The sequence below is a fragment of the Mustela putorius genome, unplaced genomic scaffold, assembly GCF_011764305.1.
Source record: "Mustela putorius furo isolate JIRA1106 unplaced genomic scaffold, ASM1176430v1.1 tig00003942_pilon_pilon_pilon, whole genome shotgun sequence".
NCBI lineage: Eukaryota > Metazoa > Chordata > Mammalia > Carnivora > Mustelidae > Mustela > Mustela putorius.
The window spans coordinates 7,455,425-7,473,584 of record NW_025422087.1 but is presented as its reverse complement, the minus strand read 5'-3'; the positions used below and the strand labels follow the sequence as shown (position 1 = coordinate 7,473,584).

Sequence of the window (18,160 nt, the reverse complement as noted above, 5' to 3'; positions counted from 1 at the left end):
AAGAAGCAAATGAATGAACAAACAAGATGCTACGTAACCTTCCATATAATAATAAACAAGAATAATTTTAAATAAGGAGAAAGAAAATATATCATTTAATGATTAAAACAACACAAAATTTCAAAGTATGTACTACCTGCCAAAATTTTGCTTCTAGCTATCTTTAAAATGTTGGTTAATCCTCTGACAATCAACTACAAGAAAGACTTACATTGGTAATATATGGTTCAATAGCTTGAGCTGTCCTCTTCAGTAAAGCCTTTGCCAAATCATATGCTTGCTTGTTTAAATTCTGAAAAACATAAACAATATCTATTAGACATCTCTAACCATGAAAAACAAAATATTACCTGTATTCCAAAAGGTACTCCTGAGTAAATGAATGGGAAAACCAAAACTCAGAATAAAAGAGAAAGGAAAGCCACTTTTCTTCTTTTAAGACTGTGAAGTGTGTTAGCCTGATGATTCACAGACCTGCACCCCTAGGGCAAATAATACATTATATGTTAATAAAAATAATTAATTAAAAAAAAGACTAACTGGTCTTCCTAGATGATAAGATCCCTTCCAAGAAAGGATAATTACATTGTCTTCCTATCTCAATCACAACATAAGGTAAACCACACAGAAAAGACCAATAAATGTTTGTTAAATAGAGGAGGAGACAGTGATTCTAAACCTAGTCCCGAAGTCAAATCAGTTCAGCTGAGTACAAATACAGGTTGTTTTACCCAGGTCCAGAAGAACCAAAATATCCTAAGAGAATGAACTGGATTCTAATGTGAACAAGAATCGGGGGCTGACAGGTGGGGAAAGACAAGAGTTTGGGGCAACTATGGGACAGGAGATTTACTCAAGCGCATCTCAGAGCATAGATAAGGTCAATGATACAACAAGAAACATAAGAAACAGTAAAATATGAAAAGAAAAAAGGTACAAGAAAAAATATCTTAAGAAAAAATGTTTCTAAGAGATTCTGATAATGACAAAAACAATCAAGACCAAAGATCTAAAGGAGAATTGCCATTATGATTTAAGAACATTACAGAAAACAGGTGCACTGTAAATATCCTGAAACTCACATTTAGCATATTTTTAGTTTTCCCTGCATTGATGCTTCCATTGAATTACTTCATTTCTAATTGCTGTTCAGTATTTTATAATATACTATAGCTTATTTACTCATTCTCCTGTTCATAGACATTAAATCATATGTCTTATACATGTTCCCTTGTGCATATAAGAAATAATTTTCTGTAAATTCCACCTCTGCCATTTTTCACATGGGCTTTTTTGTTCTTATCTATTTGTAGAGTTTTTCTATAAATCCTACACACTAAACCTTTGTCAATTTTGTGTAAAACATATCTTAGTCTACATTTGTTTTTTCCACATTGTTTATAGTATCTTAGAGACGAGAAGTTTCTTGACTTAATGTCACCGAATATTTCAGTATTTTCTTATTTGGCTTGTGCTCACTGTATCTTTAAGAAATTCTCCTCCACAATGAAATTTAGATGTTGCTTTATATTTTCAAATAAAAATTTAAAGATTTGTTTTTCAGATTTAGATCTTTATTCTCCCTGTAATTTATTTTTATGTGTGATATAAAATAGTATTATTTTCCATATAGTTATTTGTCCTAAAACCAGTAATAATCTATTATTCCCTCCAGTGACCTATAATATCCACACTCTCAAGTTTCTATATAACTAAGAAGCCACTTGTAAATTCTCCATTACTTCCATTATGTCCCTTTGTCTATTACTGCCTGATTATAGTCAAAGGGATATATGGAAACAGTGTCTTAATACCAGGAGGTAGATTAAGTCTCCACCTTCTATTCCTCTTCAAGAATGGTTAGCTATTATTGGCCATTTGCTCTTCAATGTGAATTTAAAATCAGTTTGTCAAATCACCCACACACTTTCAAACTTTCTTTGATTGGATTATCCATTCCTATGCAGAAATCTGGCATCATTATAATACTGAGCTTCCTATCCCATAAATATAACAAATCATGGAGCTAAGTTAAGTCCTTATACTTTTTAGTCAACTATAATGATTTAACATAAAGTTGCACATTTTTGTGAAATTTCTAATCAGCTCAAGTCTTTGTTAAAGCTACAAATGTATTAAATTATACCAATGGCTTTTCATATACATTGAACTTATATCTAGCAACCTTGTAGAATTTTCTTTGTTCTAGAAACTTATCTGTATATGGCTTTGTGTTTTCTACATATTATCAGCAAATAATTTCAGTTTATTTCTTCTTTCTGATCCTTTTACCCTATTTATCTCATTTTATTTCACTAACTTAAGACATTAATTAATGCTGATTAGAAATGGCAGTGTTGCCTTTTTCCGGAGACGTGTTACTAAACTTCAAAAAAATATGCTTCAGCATTTCACCATTAAGTACAGTATCATACATGTCCTTATCACTCTATGGAAGTGTCTTTCTATTTCAAATCTGCCAAGAGGTTTTATCGTAATTCATACTGAATTTTATCACATGCCCTTCTACATCTATTGATACTTTTTCCTTTGATCCATTAATTTACACAAATATCTTAGTCTATTGTTAACATTTTCTAATGTTAATCTATCATATATTCCTAAAATAAAACTAATTTGCTCATTAGCAATACTTGTTTATGCCATTCCAAATGCTACTATTTTATGTTGAATTTATGTGATTGTAACTTTAAATTAGTCTATGATTCTTCTTACTTGCTTGGTTTTGTCTAGTTTCCCTACATTCTACTCATAAGGCAAATTGTGGAACATTTCTTCCTTTTCTATAATTTGGAAAAGTTTGCTTGATATTAAGATTGTAATGCTACTCAAATGATTAGAAGGTATCTCCTGGTCAGTCTTCTGTGGTAAGTTTGTATTCTGCTGCTGTTGCTTTCATTATGGTTGCTACTGTTGTTTAGGAGGAAGGGATTTTGTTCATTTTATGGATACAGTATTTAAGACCAATTAGATTTCTTTTGCTGGTTAAAGGTTATTCAAGATCTTCTCTTGAGACAAGTTTGGCAGGTTATAGTTTCTAGGAATTTCTTTTACCTAATTCCAAGTATGTTACCATAAAATACTCTTCATGGAATTATCTTTTTATTTTTTTAACGTCTGCTGTTCACATTTCATTCTAAAACTGTATATTGATCCCATCTCCTTTTTTCTGATTCAACTTGCCAAGGATTTGCTTAATAGATTTTTCAAATTGCCAGCTTTGAGATTTTGTGAAATGTCACTGTATTTTTTTTTTCTTTTAAAAATTGTATTTATTTGAGAGAGTGTGAGAGAGAGAGACAGAGAAAGAAAGCATGAACCAGGAGAGGGGCCAAGAAGCAGACTCCCTGCTGAGCAGCGCCCCCCCCCCAATGTGGGACTCAATCCCAGTACTTCAGGATCAAGACCTGAGGCAAAGGTCTATTTCACTGACTTCTGTATTTCATTCTGTTCTTCCTTACATACTCTGTATATTCTGATATTTTTATAACTTCTTGAATTGGACACTTAGCTAATAAAATTAGACTTATAAAACATTTTAAGTTGTATCCCAGAAGTTTTAATATGTTATCATTTTAATTATCATTTCTAAATATTTTATAATTCCCACTATGATTCTTTTGACAAATTATGGTTGCTATAAATTTGTTTTTGCTTCAAATCCTCAATATTCTTATAATCTACTGATCTACTTAATTTATAATCACTGAGAAAAGTGTTATATCTATTTTCAGCCTATGTACATACAAGTTTTAAAATCTTCCTGAGAACTAAACCTTTTATCCTTCTACAAACTCCTTCTTTACCCATTAAAGACTATTACATCTAATCATAGTACAAGCTGCTTCAGTTTTCTTTCAGTTAATACATTCCTGGCAAGTCTTTTTTCCATCCTTTTTTTTTTTTTTTAAAGATTTTACTTGTTCATTTGAGACTGAAAGATACAGAGGGAGAGCATGAGCAGGGGAAGAGGCAGAGGCAGGGGGAGAAGCAGGTTTGAGTCCCAGGACCCAGAGATCAGGACCCAAGCCCAAAGCAGACATTTAGCCATCTGAGCCACCCAGGCACCCCTTTCAATCCTTTTAAAAGCTCTCAACCTTTTTGTGACTGTATTTTGTTCTTATTTCTTATTGAACAGCTGGATTATTTTCAAAAAATCTGACAATCTGTTTTAAATTGTAAATTTAGACCATTTACATTTATTGTAATTCTTCCTTTTACTGTAATCCTGAACATTGTAATACGAATACTTCATTTCAAGTTAATCAATAGCTCTATACTCCTGATCACCACCCAAATTAAATCACTCATTAACTCCATTAAGCCACTGAATCTTCTATGTTCTTTGTATCCAGTAGTTCTGGGTCATTTGTTAATCTCTTTAATTAATCATTATAATTATTATTGCTAGTATTTTTTTATAGGTAAGTTCTTATTTAAAGCATTTCTTTGTTCACCATTATTTCTTCCTTCTTGCTTCTATTAATTCAATTTCCATCATTCTACAGTACTCACATACTAGTTCTTTCAGGAAGAATCTTGACAAGTGAATATTTAATGTATTTATTTCACTCAAATTGGATATACAACTGCACACACATATACACACAAATGCACAATTATTTTTTCTTAGCACTTTGGAAGTATAGTTCCATTATCTTCTGGCATATCTATCCTTGCTACTGAAAAGTGAGCAATCAGTTTAATAATTAATCCTTCATGAGAGCTATGCCTTTTTTATGAGCTTCACAGATTATCTCTGGTTTGGCATTCTATTTCTCCAGGATGTTCCTGGATTGGAATTTTTTTTATTTATTCCTCTCATGACACTTTTTCTACTTAACCCATAAAGTCATGCTGTTTCAACAGTTCTGGAACATATTAAGCAAATTCCTATTTAAACATTTCTTCTCCACTTTCTACTTTGTGTTCTGCAATCACTACTAAATATACTGGTCCTTCTCATTCTATTTTTCATGTCTCAATATCTTTTATGTTTCCTTTATCTTATTTTATCTATGCAATTTCCTCTGATCTATCTCCCAGTTCTCTAAGTATCTTTTATAATCCTATAGAGATCTTAACTTCAATGACCATTTCTCATTTCTACCTTTTTCCTAAACTTCTCCTTTCAAAAATCTAGATATCACGTTTTTAATTTATTTATGTCTTTGATCCCTTTACGCATTTGTTATCTTAAATCCTTTTAAGGGTATTCATTATCTTTATCTATATAGTATCTGAATTTTTAAGTCTATTTGTAATGTCTGATTTTCAGCACTGATGGACTATTTTCTTTAAGAATTTGGAAATGTAAATTATGAGGTCATTTGCATTGAAGCACTATTTGTATGAATGTCATATACCTAAAAAATTCAGATTATACTTTGCCAAAAAGGTCTTCAGTTTGCAGATCTTTATACTGGTGACTATTTATTCCCTCTCTTTAACCTCTCTCTTTTCTCTATTTCACAGAATCATTATTTCCAGCTGTATACTGAAGAATTAATCATGTTCAAAGAACATGACACACAAACATACATTTTGATTAACATCACCCAGGGAAGAAACACTTTCATCAACATATTCTTTCTAAAAATTAGTAAAGACTTCCCTTTTAACTTCACCCCTCTTCTCCATCTACACTACTGTTGTCTTTCACTTAAGGCTCTAACTGGTTTCAGCGCCTCCTGACATACAAAGTTACGTGATAGCATCTAAGTAACTATCACTCCTGAAACATTTCCTATGCAAAACTGAGTTATTACAGATATTTTACCACATAAACTATATCTATTTAATTTCAATAGTAACTATAAGTGCACCATGTTTTATTAAACATGACTAATCTTAATATTAATCAATTAAAATAAAGTCTCCGAAACTAAGGCTAAAGCAGGAAAAATTACATTTAGGACATAAGCACAAGCTCTTGCCCTTAAATTAATGGGCTTTAGACATATTTCAGTATATACTCTACTTACCTTATGGGCAGGTACCAGATTTACCAAAACTGTATCCAAAAGCTCCTGAGATACTGTATCACCTTCACAAATAATAGAACTCATGAGATCTACCATGTGCATATGAACTTTCTGATTGTGACCATTGCTGAAATTCAAAATAGATTATTTTATTTAAAGGGTATAGGATTTACTCATAACATGGTGTTGACAAATGCTACACTTTATAAAACATGATATTAAAATATTAATTAAATCAAATTCCGTATATTCATTTAAAGTTTTCCTCTCTCCCATATCTTACAGTGGTATCAAAAATATATTTTTAAACTACATTTCCTGGATTACTTTTCCCGAATTTTAACCAGTCTCACAATCAAAAATAATTAAATCAAATGCTATCTTTAGTTTACCTTAAATTCAGAGACTCAAACTGCTCTGAAATTAATTCCAATAAATAATATTAAAGAATACACAAAAAACTCAAGTTTTATATGAATCAGGATCAGTAATATTTAATTAAAAGATAAAAATATAATCCAAAAAATATTTATATTGGCTATAGATTGCCTTATGCCACTCTTGTATATACCCTACAATACAAAATTGATTAGTTCTATCCATTTTTAAAACATCTATAAAAATGTTAGAGTTCCTACAACTCTCAGCCTGCCAAATATTCATCATAACACACAGCTGATGCATATTCACCTGTAAGTTCTAAATGCTTTATACTTTAAAAAAAGTTACATGCCTAGTAAAATAAACTTACTTTATAACTGAAAATAATGTTCTGTATAACTGGGTAAAAATTTCATTGCTATCTTCCAACTCAAAGCATATGTTATATGACTTGACCCAAGCAATGTTCTAAAAATAAGCAAAAAAAAAAAGAAAGAAAGAAAGAAAGGTAAACACTTCAATTAGTAAAAATACACAAGCACAAAAACCAATTTAAAATGTAATCTCAAGATATACTGCTTACCTCAAGTAAGTAAAAATACCTATTGAACTGTGGGCTCTTTGTATCTTCCAGCCCCTTTAACTGCCTTGTTATAAACATAAATATATCCTTCAAAAAAAGAGAGACAAAGTATTATTTAAATTATGGATCCTAAATGAAAATATCCACTAACTCCTAAAGCTAATTCAGCACTCACATGTATCTACCAAGATAAATTGTAAAGAACCGAAGAGGGCTGGGGAGACAGGACTATATATGGCTGGAACTTTTTTTAAAAGAACCTTATCATATGAAAACACTAAATATCTTATTAACCTTCACAGGAAAATAGTAAATAATTTACCACCATCTTAGAGAATGAAAAACTTTACTTAAAGCAAGTTAAAAAAAACTAGACCCAAAAACTAGTAAACCAAAATTTATCCTATTATCAGTATAACGAAGGTTATATTTTATATTGGTATTAGTATTAGTATTACATACTGATAACAAAGATAATACTAATAATGTGACAGACAGCTAATGAGGTTTGCTAGAACAGCACTATATAGGCAATTAAACAGCAAAAACACAGTTTAAGAAACTTAAAATTCCAAAATAAATCACCAAATGAAAAGATAATAGATTACAGAAACAGAAATTTTAAAAAGACCCATAGAACTTAACTTTCAAGCTTGCTACCTAATCATTATAATTACTTGCTTTTTCCCACCATTTCTCAATCTATCTCCATCTGTCAGCTTTTGATTTTTTTTTTTTTTTTACTACATCCTCCTTTTGTACCTGGATAGAGATAGGTTCAATGTCCCTTTAAGGCAAGTTTTATGGAGAGGATGTTCTTAAAATTTGGGGAAAGGGTAAAATTATAAAAGCTGATTCTGCAAAGCAATCATGCTAATCAATAAATATAAATAATATTAAATAAACAAAAAGAAAAATGTTTCCCTTGTAAGCAAAATGATAAAGAATATTTTTAAAAGGAAAAAATACGCAGTTAATGACTAGCTTTTCAAAAAAAAATTATGAAAAGTACATCCTTCAAAAATGGTCACTTTGATAGTAGTACTGTACAAAATACATCTTTTGTGAATAAATCCTCCTACTGTGACTAAAAGAAAACCAAGTGCCACAACGTCTACCTGGAGATAGAAAGACAACACTCACCCATTTATAACCTCTCCAATTTATAACCTCTCCAACAATCACTGACCTACACATGAAGCCAGGTGTATAAAAAGGGTTTTCTGATAACAATACTTACAGTGGAAATATAAGCATCAAAGTGTCACAATTTTCTATTATTGCTACTGCAGACAAAGAAAAATAAAAACTTTATGCTTATCAATAGTGAAAAAGAAAAGAGGCATTTAAAGAAGACCAAAAAATTGGACCAGAGAAAGGAAGATACTGTAAATTTTTCAGCTCTGGAATAATTCCAAAGACTAATTTAATTGCAGCTACTCAATATTCTTCTTATAAACTGTCCTGTTATAAATAGAACAGATGTGTAGGTATTCTTTTGGGAGGACTTTTTATTACCCCAAGGCCCTGAGATAGATCACTGATTATGCAAACTGAGAAATACACAAGGGGTAAAAGAAACCTGTAGCAGCACTCTTAAATTAGACCTTCCTCTTCCTAAGAATGCCGACAAGACACTAGTAAGGAAGACCACAGGCCATCTCCAAATTAGAGATTTATAATTAGAAAGGAAAATACATACCTGGGTATACCACTTGACAGACCAGCTCATGTTATCTACTTAAACCTCTGACCATTCTCAAATTTTACATTTCGACTCTACCTTCAAGTGACAAATACTGTCACTGTCCTGAGATTTTTACCAATTAAAATATTAAACAACCATGCCCAAACCAGTTTGGAAATTCCACACTGGAATTCTGTTAGACTTGATCAAATGAGCACGCTCCTCACTCCCAATTATCAGGAATCATATCAGGACTATTTTTCACCACTGTAAACCCAGTTCCTAACACATAATTAACAATAATACTTGTTAAAATAAAATAAACCTAAATTGCCATCATTTTCTCCACAATGGCAGTAATAATCTTCCTATACACTCATTCCCTAACCCACAATTTCCACAATTATTTTTTTTCTTTTTAAAGATTTTATTTATTTACTTATTTGAGCGGAAGAGAGAAAAGGGGAGAGAGAGCACAAGCTAGGGGGAGGGGCAAAGGAGGGAGAGAGAGAAGCTGGACTCTGGTCTTGATCCTAGGACCCAGGGATCAAGAACTGAGCTAAAGGCAGCCACTTAACCAACTAAGCCACCCAGGAACCCCCACGATTATCTTTTATTACTACTGGTTTTTCTAGTTTTCTCACCTATTTTATTCAGTATCTCTTTGCACAGCTCTAGTTATTTCACACTTTCTAGCAGCTGGATTAATCATGCCATTCCCCTTTTTTCATCTTTTAAAGATTTTCCAATCATATATGGCTTTACTTACAACTACTTTAACCAAGTACTAGGTGTCTTTTCTACCTTTTCATTAAAATTTTGTTCACTGTATTTTCTTCCAAACAATTCACATCACACACACACATTAGGATTCATAGTATAAATTCAGGCTTATACTACATACTATGTTTTAAATAATGAATATAGGCTTCAGCATAGATGTTCAAAAGGGAAAAGGAAGTATCCCCCCCCAAGTGCTACTGAAATAGAACTAATGATAATATTAAAAGCATACAATAAAAAGTATATGCACTAATCTACTTCTTATCCTAAAGATCAAAAACTGTTTTAGAAAAGTAAGTACTAAATGAGGGGTCGGGGAGTTCTTTGGAGAAGAAGAAGAGGAGGAAGAAGATGTTGTTTAACAAAAGATTGCTATAGTCAGTATCAAAGAATCTGAAGAAATCATCTAAATATTTTAAGTCCCATTTTAGTTAGATAAATGAAAATATCAGTCAATCTTGAAAATTCTTTAAATCAGTACTTGCCTTTAGTTTATCAGGGGACGTGTAAGGAGCTTCAGGAGCATAAATCCTGAAAATATCAGCAAGGCAGCAGGCTACCAGTAAGCGAACATCTTTGTCAGGATGCTTGAGGAAAAAATCTGAAGCAAGATGTAAAGCTAGGTTTAAATATAGCTCCTTTTCTTCTTCAGAGTCCTGGTCCATATCCATAAAAGTTTTCACAACCATCTATTCAAAAACAGAATAATGCAATCATGAAATCCTTCATGCAAAAATAGTCATTTGAAATAACAACCATATTAACTACAAAGATTGACTTCCAAATAAATAATATACAGTAGTTTTCATTTTTCCTCTGTAAGTGTCGAGAGAACAAGATCTTTCAAAAACTATAAGAAAAATAACTTCTTTAAAAGACTTTAAAAGGCTAAGATACTTTTCATGTACCCATCCTACCTGCTAACCAGATAAAAAGTATAAAACTAGCCTTGCATGGCATTTCTGGCTCACTTTTACAAATGGACTAAAAGGAGTATGTCCTTTCTTAAAAAGAACAACCTCTTTTTATAACATACCTACTCCTTTTACTACACTTAAGAAAAAACCCAGGAAAAGAAAAAAACAATTTATTTTTCCATCTGACGCATAAACCACTTCAGATACATGGACTTATATATTCAACTAAAAAAGAATAAAAGATTTAAGAAAGGATGATGTAGACGTATTCCAAAACATTAAAAAGCTACCACAAAGTGACTACCATAGCATCCAACAAAATATTTCTTATGCCATGGTAAAAGAGAACATGACATGGACGGTTTCTTAGTAGGACTCAATGGCATGAATGGAGTAAGCAGAAAGAACCTACAAAAATTTTTCCTTTTTCAAAAACATTTACATAAAAGAAGTAGGACAGAAATAAAAACGGTGAAGAATGGTACCAGTTGAATTCTATAAAGAGCCTTTTCTAATTTCCCTATTAGTTGTCACAATGAACCCTCAGTCCATACTATGCTTACCTCAGATGAGACTTTAAATTGACAACCTGACAGAAACATACATTTAAATAAAACTCTAATGGAAAGGTGACCATCCGGCATCCACTAGGTGGTGCTGCAAATACTAATCAACAAATAGGACTGGCCACCAACTATCAATATCTATGACTTAGTCCTTGAAAAATACACGGATTTCTACTCTGCATTAGAGCTAGATCCACTGCCTTGCTGGGAAACAGTGTTCCTCACAGGGCAGAGGGAGACCTCAGTTGTACTATGCCAGATGCCAGAACCAACTGTAGGTGAATTCTTCCAGTCTGGCACTGTAGTTAGTTTAAGGGTACAAGGTACAGGACTACTCTCCCACCTTTTAAAGTTTATTCTTTTAAGATATATGTTTGACGGTATAGGCATATCATGAAAAGAGGCAAAGGGGGAAAAAAAAAAAGACCTACATGCAGGAAACCATTTCTTTTTCTAGAATCTGTTCACAAAGAGAGATTCAGTATATTTTGAATAGAATATTATAGGAAACTCTAGAAATTCTATAAATAATAAATAATGACCCTACATGTTAACTGTTTTAATTTATAAAACTCACTCCTGTAATTGTACATATCAAAAATTACTGTCAGCCCATCATTAAATCCTTTTTATATTTCTCTAAGAAGGTTGCTAAAAATAATGGTTAAGTGTAAATTAGGAAAACAAATTAAGAAAAAGTATATTAGACAGATTACTGCTGGGCATAAAAGCCTAAAAAATAATGAAAACATATTACAAACACTAAATGTGAACACTGTGGAAATCATTCCACCAAAACTAACAACAAATTTACACAAGGGCTAGATAATAAGAATTCCTCAAAACCATCTACAATTCAAATGGTGTTATTAAACTCAATTGCTCATATATAAGTCATCTATTAAAAAAGATGTCTGAGGAAATATCATCTCTAAAAGAAAGGAAATGTTAATCAACTTAGAAGTACAGCTTCTGTATTTAATAGTTTCTTTGTAAACAACAGAGATGTTTACCTATCATTGTTAAAATAAAAACTAATCTGAGGAAATCAAGTATTCACTTCTCTAAAAATTCAACAGGTCAAGAGAATATACATACAGAGAAAATGAAAAGTGTCACATACAAAGGATATGTAGCTTCACTATTTTTAACAAAATATACACAAGTTCCTAACTAGTAATTTTAATCTGCTCAAAGGTATCTTTCCCTTGGAATAAAAAAATCTAATATCTGACATTCTAATATCTTATGCACAAAACTAGGACTTTACGGGAAATTTATGACTATTGGAGTCCTTTTCTTCTAATAAAAATAAACCATGAAGCAACAACTGTAAGACAATACTTTGCTTTAAAGAGGCTACAGGATCTTCAATGATTAATACAGGTTTTCCACTCTTGAAATAGGGACAAATAATAATGTATCAAGCAAAATTAATGTCCAGGTAGATATAATTTAGAAGGGGAAAAAATGCTCAAAAATAAAGAACAGTTCAACTAACTGATAAATCAGCTTAGCATTCTGGTTAGCCACTCTGCTCCTTTAAGCATTTTACAATGACAGGGACCAACCATCACTGCCCTGAAGAAAAGGTAAAATATTGTTCAAACACATATAAAGAGACTGAGCCAGGACCACTTCATCTATGGAAGGTCACCATCAATCTTGATTCACTGCTGCATGTCAGAAGCAGAGACAGAAGCTGAAAGTAAAGCTCTTTAACCTACTCCAAAGTAACTTTAAAGTAAGTAATGCTCAGTACAAAGACTTAAAACTTCCCTTCTCAGATTAAAATGATTGTTGTTTTAAAATAAATGAGATATAGGACAAAGAACTTCTATACAGACAACAATGAATGTAAGAGTACTACAGATTTATTCTTTATACCCAAGTATAGGTGGCCCTAGAAAAGCTTCACCTTTCCGGCTGCTCTCCCATTAACAGTAGCCAAGGAAACCCTACAGTTCTTTACCTATTTCCACTCTCCTCAATCCTCTCCCTGCCATTTTTAGCTTTCATTTGCTTTTTTAAGGTGCCCTAACAAAATATAGCCCTATGTGATTTCCATAGGTAACCCCCACCCTAAACAGATACCCCAAAACATAATTTTACTCACCTTTAACCGTCTCACCATCTCCTCTTTAGATATTTTATCTGAGATTTCCTTGACACCAGGAGGATAAGTAATTTTTCCATCATTGGTTCTTGTCTTTGAATGAGCCATGATGGAAATATTTTTACCCCTAAAACAAGAAAACAATTAGAAGCAAACAAAAAAATTGGTATAAACTAAATTAATAATAAACATGAAAGGTAGCCTGTCCTCCCAACCAAATAATTTATAACTACTTCCTAATTTATAGTATCTCACTTATCTAATTAATGAAAAACATTTTATTAAGCACTTCCCCAATTTTTTTTCAATTATATTTTCACTTCCATTTCTACTAATTGTAAGTCGGGTAATTTGCACTAACCATCCAACTACAAAAACTATAAATAATAGGGGAAAAAAGCCATCCAAAACAAGCTTATTTTTTAAAGCACCACAAATTACTTGTCCCAAATAAAAGAGAATACAGGAATCCAAAGAGGTAAAAGGGGTACTGGAGCATTATGTCCATTGACACCCTGAGGGCATTTGCCAACCCTAACAAATCTAGAATTCAGTTTGGTCATCTTATGAGGCAACGGGGACAGAGGTAAATCTTAACCTGTCAAGATAGAATATCAGAGACCTTCCTGATATCAATGCACAATACTACCCCAACTCCAGAAAGACAACACCCACAAAGATAAGCCAGAAATCAATATGTGCCCATGCCCCCATCAACAGCCACTGGGAAGAGCAGAGCAAGCTGCCTTGGTACTAAGCAGAGCAACGTAATAACAAATGCAGCTAACTGATTTTCGACATGGGCCTGCACATTTGCTATGGTTCTCATTATCTAAGTTGTCCAGAGAACCTCAACACACGAACACAGTGACCCCTGACTGGTAGTACTACCAAGAACCAAATGTAAGTAAAATTCTACACCTCAGAGAATCCCCACCATGAGGTTTCTAGGACAATGAGCATTATCAAGTCAAAAATAATCAAGCACCTAAGGAAACATGACACTATGTGCAAGAATCAGCAGAAATACCAGGCACCAAGACAGAACACACAAAGACTTCATATATTACAATTCTCAAGCAGATTACAAAACTACTTTATTTATTTATTTTAAAGAAATCAAAGTCTAAAATAACTCAAGGAATAAATAATTATAGAAAGCAAACCAGAACAGAAAGTCAAACTTCTAAAACAAAAAATGCAAAAACTAAAATTAAAAACTCAATGGACAAGTTTATTAGCAGATTAGAAAAAGCTATTAAAATTAGCAAACTGGAAGAGAAATCAAAAGAATATAAAGAACAAGAAAGGACAGAAAGTTTAACTTACGATTCATGGAAGTACCAAAAGATAAATGAAGGTAGAGCCCCTATCTGAGTAGAACAGCATAAAATATCAATCCATAAATTCAAGAAGCCAAACAAAATTAAACTCAAAATAATAAGAATTGTAGAAGACAAATAAAACCTTAAAGCAACCATATTACTTTGAAAGGAACAGTTTAAACTTGTATGTCAGCACAAGATAAGCCAGAAAACAACAAAATGTCATCCTCAATGTGAGAAAAGAATATAATTGCAAAGCTAAAGTTTACATCCAAGGAATTAATTTTCAAGAATAGGATGAAAATAACAAATTAGCCAAACAAAAATTGGAAGCTATAAGTAAATATAGCACTTACAACATTGCTTAGCACATACTATGCACTTTACACTATACATATTTGACATATATAATCAGGTTAAAAAACAAGATTTTAAAAATTTCAATATAAAGAGTTTACAAAAAACATTTAAAAATATATCGATATGAGATGCTGAAAGTAAAAGAAGGAGATAATATACCATGCAGACACTAAACACCAATTACAAAATGGGCAAAAGACATGAACAGACATTTGAAGAGGGAATTCAAATGGCAAATAAGCATATGAAAAAGATGTTCAACACCATTAATCACTGGAAAATGCAAATTAAAACCACAATGAGATACCATTATATACTATTAAATGGCTAAAATAGGAAATAGCAATAACATCAAATATAGCAAGCAAGATGTGAAGAAACTGAATCTAGACACTGCTGGTGGAAATGTAAAATAGTACAACCAATAGTTGAAAATAATCTGGCAGTTTCTCATAAAACTGAACATGCACTTACCAAACAGCAACTGCACTCTTTGGAATTTTTCCCACGAAATGAAAGCCAGTGTTTATGCAAATCTGTACAGGAATATTTGTAAAAGCCTTATTCATATACCCCAAAACCAGAAGCAACTCAAAGCCCTTCAATGAATGAATGGTTAAACAAACTCTGATAAATCCATACAATGAAATACTACACAGCAATAATAAGAACTTACTGAAACATGCAATAACTTAACTGTCCTTATGCTTATTGGAAGAGCCAATCTCAAAAGGATACAGGCTACATGGTTTCATTAATCTAATATTCTCAAAATGATAAAACTACAGACATGGAGAACAGATTAGTGGCTGCTGGGGTACACAAATGAGACTAAGAGGTAAGCATCATGGAATTCCTTTATAATTCCATATCTTGACTGCTACAGTAATGACATGAATCTATATACAGGAACAAACTATACAGAACTACACAGAGACAGAAAGAGAAAGAGAAAAAATATTATGCAAAAACTTAAGAAAACTGAATAAAATCAGTTATCTAATTAACAATATTATATCAGTGTCAATTTCCTTATTTGATATTATACACTTCAGGTACATAATATGTCACCACTGGCAGAAGATGCGGAAAGGTTACAGAATTCTGTGTACTACTTTTTAACTTTACACCTATAGCAAACTAAAAAGGTTTAAAAGCAAACCAATCAGGGCGCCTGGGTGGCTCAGTGGGTTAAGCCACTGCCTTCAGCTCAGGTCATGATCTCAGGGTCCTGGGATCGAGTCCTGCATCGGGCTCTCTGCTCAGCAGGGAACCTGCTTCCTCCTCTCTCTCTCTCTCTGCCTGCCTCTCTGCCTATTTGTGATCTCTCTCTGTCAAATAAATAAAAAAAATCTTTACAATAAAAATAAATAAATAAATGCAAGCCAATCAACTGTATTCATATGGATAGCAAATAAAAAGTTTAAAAATGCAATTTACATAGAAAAGCATAAACTATCTACAAGTGAATCTAACAAAAGATGTGCTTTTACAGAGAAAAATCATTGACAGAAATTAAAGAAAACCTAAATAAATGAAGAGATATTATAGACTGGATTGGAAGTTTCAAATACCATAAGGACAGCAAATCTTCCCAGTGTTTACATAGTCAATATAATCCCAATCAAGCCCAAGTTTTGATTTTGAAAAATTTTTTTAAAAATTTATATGTAAATGCAAAAGGCCAAAAATAGCAAGCTACTTGAAGAAAAACACTATAAATGAATTTGTTCTCAAATATTAAAACCCACTATAAAGCTAAAGTAATCTACTTAGATGACATGGTACTTACTGGTGCACGGGGGAAAAAAGGATCAATGGGAAATACTAGCTTACAAACAGACCCTTCATGTTTTATACATGAAATTTAATATATGAAAAACAACAGCAGGGCATATCAGTAAGAAAAAAATCAGAGAGAACAAAACGAAAAGTTCCAAATACTGCCTAACATTTCAATAGTATTAAGTCTTCCAATCCATGAACACTGGATTATCTTTCCATTTATGTCTTATTTCTTTCACCAACATATTACAGTTTTCAGTATACAACTTTGACTTCCTTGGTAAAGTTTACTGTAAAGTAACTTTTTTCTTTTTGATACTATTGTGAAGGAATTCTTTTGTTAATCTCCTTTTCAAAGAGTTCATTGGTAGTATCTCAAAAGGTTACTGATTTTTGCATGTTGATTTTGTATCCTGCAACTTAACAGAATTTATTAGTTCTAAAAGTTTTTTTGTAGGGTCTTTAAGAGTTTTCTACATATAAGATCATGTCATCTGTGAACAGGGGAATTTATTTCTTTTCCAATTTGGATTCCTTTTATTTCTTGCCTTTAATGCCTAAATGCTGGGTAGGACTTCTAGTACCATGCTGAATAGAAGTGGCAAGAGTGGGCATCCTTGTCTTGTTCTTGACTTTAGAAGAAAACTTCCTATTTTCACAACTGAGAATTGCAAATCAAGAACAGGTTATCACTTCACTCCTGCTGGGTGGCCATTATCAAAGCTAACAAGTGTTGACAAAGAGGTGAAGAACAAAGAATTCTTGTACACTGTTGGTGCGAATGTAAAATGATACACCCACTATGAAAAGCAGTACGAAGTTTCCTCAAAAAATTAAATATAGAACTACCAGACAATCCAGCAACCCTGATCCTGGGTATATATACCTCCCAAAAAAAGGAAATCAGTAAGTCCAAGAAGTATGTGCACACCCATTTTCACTGCAGTATTACTCGCAAAAGCCAAAATACAGAAAGAACCCAAATGCTCATCAATAGATGAATGGATGAAGAAAAAGAGATTTATACATACAACAGAACATTACTCAGGCTCAAAAAGAAGAAACTCCTACCATTTGCAACAATATGAATGGAAATGAAAGACATGCTGAGTGAAATAAGTCAATCACATAAGGGCAAATACTGCATGATCCCATTTATAGGAGATAACTAAAATAGTCAAACTTAGAAGACAAAGAAAACAGAATAGTGGTTGCCAGGAGATGAGAGGAGAAAATGGGGAGTTGTTATTCAATGGGTGTAAAGTTAGAGTTTTACAATATGATTAAATTCTGAGATGTTCTATACAACATTGCATCTATAGTTAATACAGTGTTGTACACTTAAGAATTTGTTAAGAGGGTCGATTTCACATTGTGTGTTCTTACAAAGACAAAAAAGCAAAAACACAAGGAAACTTCTGGAAGTGACTGTGTTTACAGCAAGTGACAGCTATGTGGTAATGGTATCATAGGTTTTGCATACCATATGTATGCAGTTTTTCTTTCTGTATCAGTTCAGTTCAATAAACCCATTTTTTAAAAATTTTATCTATTTCACACGGAGAGAGAGAGCATGTCGGAAGGGCAGAGGGAGAGGGAGAAGCAGGCTCCCTGCCAAGCAGGGAGCCCAATGTGGGGCTCCATCCCAGGAC

The 18,160-nt window shown here is 32.5% G+C and overlaps 1 protein-coding gene across 8 annotated transcripts in view; it reads right to left on the bottom strand.

Moving 5' to 3' along the window:
* The window catches only part of PDS5B (PDS5 cohesin associated factor B), a 205,320-nt gene that overhangs the window by 112,713 nt on the left and 74,447 nt on the right, over positions 1 to 18,160 (bottom strand). For 3 of the 8 annotated variants that reach the window (XM_004770808.3, XM_013044910.2, XM_045069726.1), the window contains exons 2-7: positions 13,039 to 13,165; positions 9,925 to 10,128; positions 6,970 to 7,056; positions 6,757 to 6,854; positions 6,006 to 6,132; positions 212 to 292 (exon numbers count right to left, since the gene is read on the bottom strand). In XM_004770808.3, coding sequence (XP_004770865.1) covers positions 212 to 292; positions 6,006 to 6,132; positions 6,757 to 6,854; positions 6,970 to 7,056; positions 9,925 to 10,128; positions 13,039 to 13,146 — 705 coding nt within the window. In that variant the 5' untranslated portion in view covers positions 13,147 to 13,165. Of the gene's footprint in view, positions 1 to 211; positions 293 to 6,005; positions 6,133 to 6,756; positions 6,855 to 6,969; positions 7,057 to 9,924; positions 10,129 to 13,038; positions 13,166 to 15,197; positions 15,343 to 18,160 lie in introns of those variants that run through there. The other 5 variants (XM_004770805.3, XM_004770803.3, XM_004770806.3 and 2 more) reach the window with 5 other exon arrangements.